This window comes from Galeopterus variegatus, unplaced genomic scaffold, assembly GCF_000696425.1.
Source record: "Galeopterus variegatus unplaced genomic scaffold, G_variegatus-3.0.2 Scaffold103, whole genome shotgun sequence".
Lineage (NCBI taxonomy): Eukaryota > Metazoa > Chordata > Mammalia > Dermoptera > Cynocephalidae > Galeopterus > Galeopterus variegatus.
Genome location: NW_007726214.1, coordinates 771,645 through 783,598, shown reverse-complemented (window position 1 = coordinate 783,598; position 11,954 = coordinate 771,645). Strand labels below are relative to the sequence as shown.

Here is an 11,954-nt window from a genome sequence, read left to right as displayed (position 1 = left end):
TTAGTTTTGGGGCCAGGTGTTTTGAAAGGCTTTGCCGGTCCTGTTTTCTGCGTAATTCTGTGATTACTGACTGGTTTAAACACGACCCCTTGAACAATATTGACAAACCTTCGAAACCCGCAGCCCCTCCTTGCAACGTGTAGGAGCCGCCAACGTGCCCAGCAACTGGTCCTTCCGTCCGTACGTCCAGAAGAGCCCAGCGCGTGCACCATCCCCACCCCCTCTCGCCTCCCTCCCCACCTACGGCTTTCACGCACTCGCGGTGATTTGCCCGCTCCCGCCGCCGCCGCCGCCGCGCCCGGCAGAGGAATAGCAGCGCTTGTGCAAACCGGGAAGATGGCGGCCGGCGGCGGCGGAGGCAGCAGTAAGGCCTCCTCCTCGTCGGCTTCTTCGGCAGGAGCTCTGGAGTCCTCTTTGGATCGAAAATTCCAGTCGGTAACCAACACCATGGAATCCATTCAAGGCTTGTCGTCTTGGTGTATAGAGAACAAGAAACACCACAGCACTATCGTCTACCATTGGATGAAGTGGCTCCGGAGATGTGAGTGTTGGGGATAAATGGGGAAGGGAAGAGTAGGGAAATGGAAGGAAACACGGCCCCAAGCTCTTAGGGTTTTCCCAGGGAGTCACTGCATTCGGTTGGGGTTGTTCACATTAAAGCTTTGATCCGAGTGTTCCCAAACCCAGACTCCATTCCTAGCGAGGGTTGTCCCGACCTGCAGGAGGCTCATTTTCATGGATTTTTTTTAGCCACCGACTTGTGACCTTGGGCCCAGATCCATAGATTTACATATTCCTTCATTTCAAAGCATTGTCAGGTATGTGGTTGATATTACTGAACCTTCATGTAGCGTCGTTTATTTCTTATAGGCCTTGACGTGTTAATGATTTTTGGTTTTCCTGATGGTAGACAAGCTATGGTTTAGGCAATAGTAAACCCACCTACTTCGCTGGAATATGTTGGACCATTCTGAATTTTCTGCTGACCTAAAACTTGTGGTGTGTGGTAAGGAGGGCCTTATCTGGATGAATGTACGTAAAACTTGTGATGTGAAATAGGGAGGGCTTTACCTGGGTGAATGTTAAGCAGCAACATGAGCTCTGTATACATCTGGGAGATTTCCTTGTACCTGCGTTTGCTGCAGTAAAATAAATGCAGGCTTCTTGATACTGACCAAAAAAATAACTAAGATACTGTAGTCAGTATCATTACTAATATCTTAATTTATAAAATGTAATCACCTGAGATACCTTTTTACAAAATTGAGTTTGGTTTCATAGGTAATCAAAACAGCAAATGTGCTTTTTGAGTGTATAGTGCTTTTTTTCAGTAATTGGTTTTTTGTCTTCATCCTGGAGTTTTTTCACTTTGCTGCTTTACTACAGAAAAGAGGCCTATTAAAGCATGGATTGTTTGCAGAATATTTAAGTCTTATAGGAGGAAGTGCGGCGAAGTCATTGTTGCTTCCTGCTGAGAAGAGAGAGTTAACTCCCAACTCCATTTATTTCTATTTGAATTTTAGTTTGCTTCCTATCTATGGCAATTTACTAATGAGACGCATCATCCAGTAATTCTTATTTCTTGTTCCACTTCTGCTACTGCTCCTGTAGTGCTTTGAATTATGTTTACCTTTTAGGAACGGATGGATAAAGCTTGTAAAAGTATAGGCCCTAAGCTTCAAGCCATTTGTGTCTAAAGTTATTGCTGGGAGAGATGTTTTGTGGTACTTTGAATAATGATGTTGAAAAGTTATTAGAGACAAAACAGGATTACCTGTATTTACCAATAGTAGATCGAATAGTTACTTTCTTGCCAAGAGGTAGGATTAGAACATGCAATATCATGCTAACAGTCATCATCAAAGATCTCTCACATATTAAATATGTGCTATGTGCCGAATCATCTCATTATACCTTAAAATGTACCTTAAAGTCTACTGAGAAGTAGATTTTTAAATCACTGACTTACAAATGAGGAAATTAAGACTTAGAAATGTTAAGTAAGTTGCTTAAGGTTACTCAGTAAAATGGCAGAGTTAGGATTTGACTTCACCATTAGTTTTGTAAAATACTGTTTCATGTACTTGGTGCATCAGTGGTGGCAATCAGTCCTAATGTGAGCATGAGAACATATTCTCCACCCTGTTTTAAAACATTTTTACTAAATTATGCAAGCATTCTACATTTCCTATCTTTGAGCTCTGGTGCTTTAACTATGGTTACATCATTTGCAAGAATAAGTTGTCCTCCATCCTTGACTTGTGGGGTCACAAGTGACAGTTACAGTATTTATTTTCTTGTTAGCAATGATGAGATATAGTGGATCCAGATTTTTTCTGCCTTTGCTCTCATTAATGTTATTCCTGAGCTTATTTCCTTTGTTGATATCTTAAGAGGAAAACAATGATAGCTGTAGGAGGGCTATATTTCATTTAAAATGCATTCTGTGTAGTTTATATAGTTAAATGCTTTTGGCTTTCTAAAACCCGAATGTTGTTTTCCTCGTGGAATGGAATTTAACTTTCTAAAACAGATAAGGGTAATTTGTAGTTGTTTTGTATTTACATTTAATGAACACCATCTATCTCATAAATAAAGCCTTTTGAGATAAATATTCAGAGTGGTGAAGGGCAGAATGAAAATAGTCTGTGCATTGGGCCTCATTTTCATTTAACTTCATATTTCTTTACAGTAGTACTTATTTTAGTTTGAGTTTGGTTTCTAAGTCAGCTTTAGGTGAAATTGTGAAGTAGGTGTTTTTGGCATTCCCATTCTTTCTATTGATTTTCCTGATGCCACTTTTGTTTCTCTTTTGCTTCTGACATCCATTACTTAGTAATTTGTATTTATACCTCAGTGTAAATTTAAGTAACTGTGTTAGCTATTCCAGAGATATTTTCATTTTATCCTTTATTTCATAATGTGTAATATAAGAGACTTTTGTTCACTTCAAAGGAAACAATTTAGAGAAGCCAAGTAGGCTTCCTGAAGATACACTCCAGAGGTGGATTCTACTGATTTTATTCAGTTTTCTTTTAATTTGCTTGACTATACCATTCATTACCATCGTTTTCTAAAGTGATCTTTCTGTAGCATAAATGTGTCGTTCTTCTACTTTAAAATCCTCCAGTGATAGTCCCTTGCAACAGGTTAAGATCTAAACTGCTCTTAATTGTGGTCTGCCAGATCCTACGCCATCTGCTCTGCCTTCCTCTTAGGCTTCTTCAAATCCTGCCGCCTTCTCATTGATTAGATCTAAGCTTACATATCACCTCCTCAGAAAGGCCTGCCCTGATCCCCTTATTTCAGCTGGTCCCTTCAATTGCTATGACATCACCTTAGTTTCAGTATATGAAATTATCTTATTTATTTGCTATATGTTTATTGTCTGTCTTTCCCCACCAGATGATAGAGCTGTGTCATGTTTGCTGCTGTATACCCAAGCAACTAGAACAGTGCCTGACATGCAGTAAGCAATCAATAAATATTTGCCAACTTAATGTTGTGAAGTAGTTAATCAAGAACTTGAACAGAATTGTTCTGCTTTTTGTTTACCAGAAGGGAACATTTATAATTTAGTGAAAGAAATTATAGGCATCGTTGTCGGCAGGTTCATGCTATAGCTCTTAGTTGGACTTGATGTGCACCTTGACCAGGTTATCATTTCTGTACTTCATTATTCTCCTGTTTTTAATGTAAAATGGGAATTGGTATGGAGAAGTAGAAAAACATAGATTTTATTTTATTTTATTTTATTTTAAAAGATGACCAGTAAGGGGATCTTAACCCTTGACTTGGTGTTGTCAGCACCACGCTCAGCCAGTGAGCGAACCGGCCATCCCTATATGGGATCCGAACCCAGGGCTTTGGTGTTATCAGCACCGCACTCTCCCGAGTGAGCCACGGGACAGCCTGAAAAACATAGATTTTAGAACTACACCTATGTTCAGATCTTTACTCCATCATTTAATACTGGGTGGCACTATGCAAGTATTTAAACTGTGAGCCTCAATTTCTTATCCATAAGTGGAGATAATAATGATCTCTCATAGGATTGTTGTCTAGATTTAATAAGATAATGCATGCATTTTAGCATAGGGCCTACCAAATAAAAAACATTCAAATTATATATGATGATGATGATGATGATGCAGATAAAGATAATCTTAGGATCCTGAGTATTCAAAATAATCACAGCAGAACTTTGTTTTGGTTGCAGTACTAGAAATTACATTCCCAGTCAGTGGCACGTTAATTGGACCAGCCTCTCTCTCTAGTGAATTAGCAAGTGGTATGAAAAACTAACAGGACAGATGGAAAATATTGTGTTCAAAATATATCCATTTTGTCTTGCTTCTAACCATTGAATGGTTTGGTCTGTTTCAGAAGGTGGTAGGAGAGTATAAGTGAGTTTCTACAAGGAAGTAGAAGAGTAATTGCTAATCAGTTATAGAGCAGAAAATCTGTTAAGATTTCCCTTCAGCTCTTTTTATTTTATTTTATTATTATATCTTTTATTTGGGGGGGTGGCCGGTATAGGGGTCGAACCCTGGACCTTGATGTTATCAGTACCACACTCTAACCAACTGAGCTAATTGGCCAGCCCTCCCTTCAGCTATTTTTGATACAAACTATAAATGTGTACAAAAACAGAAAGATGATGACACCCCATCCCCCTTTCTGCTGATAATCCCACTTCAGTAGTTATTAATATAATAATGGTCAGTCTTTTTTCATCTGTCCCTTTTACTTTACTCTCTCCCCTGCATTATTTTGAAGCAAATCTCAGTACAGTTTGGTATTTTTTTTCACAAAGGAGACTGTTATATAAACATGGACTAGGAAAAAAAATCTTTTCATACAGGATTTATTGTTGCAGAGAATTGGCAAAGTGCAGTTAACATTTTTTTTTTTTTTTTTGAAAGGATGACTTGTAAGGGGATCTTAACCCTTGACTTGGTGTTGTCAGCACCACGCTCTCCCAAGTGAGGCAGGGGCCGGCCCTGCAGTTACCAGTTTTGATCTAAGGCAATTGTTTCTTACTTTGGATCTCAGGATCCTTAGGTGGACCATGAAGCTGGTGATAATTTTATAGTTAACTTTTGTTTAGTTCTTACTATGTGCCAGGCACTGTTCTAAGCATTTTACACATATTAATGCACAGTCTTCACAGAAACTCTTTGAAGTAGGTATTATTATGATACCCAATTTACAGATGAGAAAACAGAGGTATTGAGAGGTTAAGTATCTTGTCCTTGGTTACAGAGCTAATAACTTGATTAGTAAGAGCAAGGATTCAAACTTAGGCATTCTTGATCTAGTGTGTGCACTCTTAGCCACTATACTACATAGCCTTTCCTATTCATAAAATATATTCTGCAATGCAGAAAACCTTTTTTTTTTTTTTTTTAAGATGACCGGTAAGGGGATCTTAACCCTTGACTTGGTGTTGTCAGCACCACGCTCAGCCAGTGAGCGAACCGGCCATCCCTATGTGGGATCCGAACCCGGGGCCTTGGTGTTATCAGCACCGCACTCTCCCAAGTGAGCCACGGGCCGACCCAAGAAAACCTTTGATAACTTGCTTATTTATTCAGTATTAGGCCATATAGATTAACTAGAATGTCAAGATTTTAAATCTTTGTGTTTGGGGTTTTTTTCCCCCTTCTCTGTGACAGAACATTATCTTCTGCTGATTTGATGTTCTGATAGGCATTTATTTATGTTTTTGATTAATAAAAGGGAAAACAATTTGAACATTTTAATTAGTTAAGCTGTCTACTAGATAAAAACTTCTCTAAATGTGAGGTTCATTTAGATTAAATAATGAAAGGGAGTTTTGGTAGCAAAACATTTGTGGTGTACATTGATCAGCTGTTTTGTATTTGATATTCCACTAATCTGAGGGCCTAGTATTATTTTTTGCAGCTCTGGCCTCTGAAATGTTGCTCTTCCTTTAATCTTTAACCATTTACTTTCTTTGGGTTTTTTTGTTTTTGTTTTTGGCAGGGGGATATTGGGTTTTTTTGCTGCTGGCCGGTGCAGGGATCCAACACTAGACTTTGGTGTTACCAGCACCACACTCTATCCAACTGAGCTAACCAGCCAGCCCCTACTTTCTTTGTACTATGTCCTTTGTAGCAGATGTTTAGGCTAGGTATGTGGATATAACAATGCTGCCATAGGCATAAAGCTTTTCAATCACTTGTTATATGTATACAAAAGAGTAATGTGGGTGAGCAAAATATTTATTGGACATCTACTGTGACAGGCACTGTGTGGGCACTGGGAATACGGCAGATGAACAAAGTGGACAAAATATTTTGCCCTCATGGAGCTTATTCTCTAGTAAGGGGAGACCGAAAACAAACTAAATAAGGAAATTTTTTTTTTTTTTTTTTAAAGATGACCAGTAAGGGGATCTTAACCCTTGACTTGGTGTTGTCAGCACCACACTCTCCCAAGTGAGCCATGGTCCGGCCCCAAAATATTAATGTATTAGAAGGTGATAAGTGAAGCAGGGAAGGGAAAATATAGAGTGTTATGGGGGTTTACAGTTTCAGATGAGATAGTAAGGGAAGACCTCACTGAGAAGCTTACATTCAAGTAGGGAGATGAGATATTAGATAATATAGATATGAGGGTATGAGGGGAGAAGGTTCAAGTCAAAGAACAGAAAAATACAAAGTCCTGAGGTTAGAATGTGCCTGGTGAGATTAAAGAACAGCAAGAAAGGTTTTGTGGCTGGGAAGGAGTATTAAAATGGAGATTAGCAGATGAGTTCAAAGAGATTATGGTGTGGGAGAGAAGTAAGTCATCAAGGGTCTTACAGGCACTGTAAGTTCTTTGGCTTTTATTCTGAAAGAGATGGGGAGCCATTTGAGCATAGGAATATGAACCATTTTATTTATTTATTTATTTATCTATCTATCTAATTTATTTATTTATTTATTTTTCCTGACCGGTAAGTGGGTCGTAACCCTCGGCACAGTATGGTCTGCATGATGCTCAGCCAGTGAGCTCACCGGCCATCCCTATATAGGGAACCCGCGGCCTTGGCGTACCAGCGCCGCACTCTCCCGAGTGAGCCACAGGGCCAGCGCCCAATTTATGTTTTTAAAAGGTCATTCTGGTTGTTGCAGAAACAGGGATACCAGTGAGGTGGCTGTTATTATCTGTTGTAAGAAGATGTTGGTGTCTTGGATCAGGTTATGGCCAGTGGAAGAGATAAGAAGTAATTTAATTCCAGATCTGTTCTGAAGGTAAATCCAGTTGGATTTCTAGATGAATTAAAGGTGTGGTGAGAGAAGAGGAGAATAGTCGAGAATGACTCTGGGTTTTTGCCTGAGTGACTAGGTAGAGTTGATATGTATTGATATGGGGAAGGCTGTGAGTGGGGCAGATTTTGTGAGGAATATCAGAAATTTAGTTTTGACTGTGTTAGGCTGGTGAGTTATAACTCACAAATATAAAATTCACTCATTTAAGGTGCACAGATAAACTGTTTTAGGGACTTTTTTTGGGGGGGGGTGGCCAGTACGGGGATCTGAACCCTTAAACTTGGTGTTAGAAGGCTGTGCTCTTAACTGAGCCAACCAGCCAGCCAAGTTCAATTGTTTTAGGATATTCATAGAGTTGTGCAGCAGTCCCCACAGGCTGTCTAGTGTATGGATTGTTTTTAGTGCTAGGAGGCTGAAAGAGATAATGAGGAGAGTATGTGCAGATAGAGAAGTAGGTCTAGTAAGATAAAGTAGCTAGTATAGATAGAGAAGAAGTCCAGGGAGAAATCTCTTGAGGAATTCTGGTATTTTAGATGCCTCTTTCTACTTACTTGGTCCGGTGTGTGGTTTAGGTTCTTTTTGGGTTCAGGATAAACTTTAACTCATCTCCCCAAAGAAGTAATAAATCTATTTTGATCTCTTGTATATTTCTACTCTTGGTTTGGGCTTTTAGTGGCCTTCTGGATTAACTGGACAGTAGCTCCGTTATAATTCCCCCATTATAAAGTTAGTATTGAGAGGGAGGAGGGAGGGAGGTTTCGGTAATGGGCCACAATAATCAACCACATTGTATATCGACAAAATAAAATTAAAGAAAAAAAAAAGTTAATATTACATTATCTGTCTTCTGCCTCCCTTTGAATGGCTAGATTACCTTTTCCTCATTCCTTTGCCCTAGGTTCATAGAGTTGTAGGTAGTAGTTTTCCGTGTTTCCTGGCAATGTTTCAAAACATGGGACTACCTTATTATAAGGTATAATTATTGTAATGGTATATATTAAGTGAGCCTTTTTATCTGTATTATGAGACTTTACAAGCAGTCGTTATGTTCTTCTTTTAGTTACTTTGTCTTTCACATGCGGAAAGGTGATAGTACATCCATGGCCCTAGGTGGGTTTGAAGCAATATGTAAAATATGATTTTGCTGTGCTAGATTCCATAGTTTACATGTTTAAATTTTGTAGCAAATAAACATTACCATAACTCAAAGTGTGAAACAGAATTGACAAACTTTACATGGTTCCGTGGTGTGGAAATATTTTGAAAGAAAATTTACAATGGCAATGGAAAAAATACTAATATTAGAATTTGTTCAACAGGCCACCTCAAAATTATGTCAGTTTTGTCTGTAGAGAAGGGATGAGTGTGTATATGTGTGTAATTTCTTAAGGACTGGAAGCTTACAGATTTTATTCTTAGCGATCTAGCTTCCTGCCTTTCATAAACTAATAAATAATAGCTGCATCTAAATTCCTTTTCCTCCTAGGCTTTTGTCAATTAGTTATGATAGCCGTTTTTCACATTTCTTAAATGTTTATTGTTTTATACCAGTACTTTAAAAAGTTCAAAGGGGAGATTTGGGTCGTTATTTTAAAATTTCATCTGAGAACTGAGGAAACATGAGGTTTAATTTGTAGAAGAGGCTCAGAGACCCTAGTAAAAATTATGCAAGAGCTTAACACCGTTGTCCAAACCAGCTTGACTGACTTTCTCATTTGTTTTTCAGGGAAACAAACAGTTTGTGTTTTGTAGTGCTTTGAGATTCTACCGCCCCCACAGATTTTAATTATGGAACATTGGAAAAATGCACATCTTGTGGAGAAAGTAGTAGAACCTAGTTACTCCTTTTGGAAACAGGCAACAATTCCATCTGTGCTTTGAAACATTAAAGCTTTTCTGGCTAAGATAAAGATAGTTTTTGAAAATACCTCATTTTTATTTTCTTGTTTATAGAGACACATTGAAATAGAGGCTCTTTGATGAAAGAATTGAAATGTTTAATATTATGGGTTTAAATTTTACTAGAAGTTTGGTTTGGGCCTCTCTTCTTTCATCTCTCTTCTACTTCACTCTCTAATGATTAATTTCACTTACTTTCACTTTCTGATTCTTTGGTAGCCATTAGCACAGAGAAAGAGTGTTTCTTTATTATCCTTTAGTAGAAGTTGCACTGTGAAAGGAAAAAAGATCTTTTAATGTTAGGAATTATAATTTGCCATTTTTTATTTTTAAAAGACCAGAATGGATCCTGAGCTGTTTTTGTGTTCTTTTACCATCATAGTTTTAAAAGTGTAGCATGAAGGGCCGGCCCGTGGCTCACTCGGGAGAGTGCGGTGCTGATAACACCAAGGCCCCGGGTTCGGATCCCATATAGGGATGGCCGGTTCGCTCACTGGCTGAGCGTGGTGCTGACAACACCAAGTCAAGGGTTAAGATCCCCTTACCGGTCATCTTTTAAAAAAAAAAAAAAAAAAAAGTGTAGCATGATGCATTTTTTTAAAATGATGATCTCTGTGTCCAGGAGGCAGTCAGTATTACTTGAATAATTAAAAGTTCTTTTACAGTATGTTACTGTGTCCAAGATACAGAATTCAGAAATATTGAGTGCTTGCTCTGTGTAAACTCTGTACTGGGTGCAGAAAGAAATGTAATTATAAGAAACTTAATATTTAGTAACTCAGATAAGAATTGGGCAAAAGTAACTGGTTCTGGGAAGTATGATAGTATGAGTTATATGCTGTAACCCTTCTAAGTTTAGAAGAGTTATCACTTTTTTTTTAAAAAAAAAGATGACTGGTAAGGGGATCTCAACCCTTGGCTCAGCACCACGCTCAGCCAGTGAGCCAACCGGCCATCCCTATGTAGGATCCAAACCTGTGGCCTTGGTGTTATCAGCACTGCACTCTCCCAAGTAAGCCATGGGCCAGCCCAGAAGAGTTATCACTTTTTTTTTTTTTTCCTTTTTGTCTTTTTTACTGACCGGTAACGGGATCGCAACCCTCGGTGTTGCGCCCGCACCGCGCTCAGCCAGTGAGCAGGAACCGGTCTCCACATGGGATCCGAACCCTTGGCGGGAGTGCCACCGCGCTCCCAAGCGGCGTACTCTCCAGTGCGCCACCGGGCCGGCCCGAGTTATCACTTTTTGATTGGAGTGTAGGTATTGTTTACTGAGCATACTTATTAGATATCATAAATACATTACCTATGAACCTGATATCAGCTCTGCAAGATATGGATTATCCCCATGTTAAAAATTTATAAACTGAGTTTCTGGGAAGTTTATTGTTTACTTTGGAGAAATTGCCAGAACATTCATAGCATAGGAAAAGGAAACCATACAAGGTTTCAGGGTGGCTAAACGTAAGCTTTATTTTGTTTTTTGTTTTATATAGGCAGAAGGTGAGGGTAAATGGAGAAAAGAAAAGAAGTACAGTGGATTCAAAGCTCCAGTTGCTTACAAGTACTTTGTTGTTATTTAATAATGTTCTTTATCAAATTTCCAGTCATTAATGTAAACTTCACAAATACATCACTAATAGATTTAGAAATACAGTAACTGACATTTATTGAGTTCTTGTCTTATGATCCCATTTAATAAACAATTCATTAGGTAAGTAATATATAATTTTTATTACCAAGTACATCTATTAGTGATGTGTTTGTAGAATTAACTACACTGGTGACCAGCAAAATAATAAACACTATAAATGATAATAAATGAAGTACTCGAGAGCTCAGTGAGGTAAAATAACTTGTTCAAGGTACACAGCTAATAAACAGTAGAGCCAGACTTCAATCTTGACTCCAGAGTCTGCACTTTAACCATTGTGCTAGACTGCTTCCCATTTCTATCAAAAGTATATTGGTATTTTAAAGTCTTCCATAGGCAGTGTGGTATATATAGTTATAATAGTTCCCAGCTTTGTGTCTATTTTGATGATTTCACTGGGCTTCAGAGTTGAAAACAATTCATTAACTCATATGGAGCAAAACATTGAATATAGAAGCAGATATGAGAACCCAGCAATCTTCTAAGCCATACGTTATATAGATTTGTGAAAAGTAAAACAACTTACTGCCACTGAATTTTTGTTTTGTAAAATATAGTTATTTTAATTAAAATATAACTTGTTAACTGTAATGGATTTATTACTGTTGCTTTTAATGAATTAATAGATATTTTTTGAATTCTTAGGTTTCATTTCAACACTTTTTTTTTTTTGGCAGCTGCTGTTCAAAGCCTTGACCTTGGTGTAACAAGGCCACACTCTAACCAGCTGAGCTAACCAGCCAGCCCAGGTTTCATTTCTAATATAGTAAATAGCTATAGCTATAACTCACATAAACAGGAGCTCTTTGAGGCCTTCAATAATTTTTAGGCATATAAAGGGATCCTGAAACCTTTATACCTAATGGTTTGAGAAATAATGGTTTGAGAACCATTGCTTTATAATATAGAATGACCTTTTTTTTTTTTTTTTTTAAAAGATGACCGAAGGCCAGCCCGTGGCTCACTCAGTAGAGTGCGGTGCTGATAACACCAAGGCCACGGGTTCGGATCCCATATAGGGATGGCCGGTTCGCTCACTGGCTGAGCGTGGTGCTGACAACACCAAGTCAAGGGTTAAGATCCCCTTACCGGTCATCTTTTTTTTTTTTTTTTTTTTTTTTTTT

General features: G+C 38.3%; 1 protein-coding gene across 1 annotated transcript in view; it reads left to right on the top strand.

The window, feature by feature from the left end:
• The first annotated feature begins 236 nt into the window (after nucleotides 1-236).
• Nucleotides 237-11,954, top strand: part of RPRD2 (regulation of nuclear pre-mRNA domain containing 2) — a 97,527-nt gene continuing 85,809 nt past the window's right edge. The window contains exon 1 of the mRNA XM_008584894.1: nucleotides 237-541. Within this exon, the coding sequence (XP_008583116.1) occupies nucleotides 337-541 (205 nt within the window). The 5' untranslated portion in view covers nucleotides 237-336. The remainder of the gene's footprint in view (nucleotides 542-11,954) is intronic.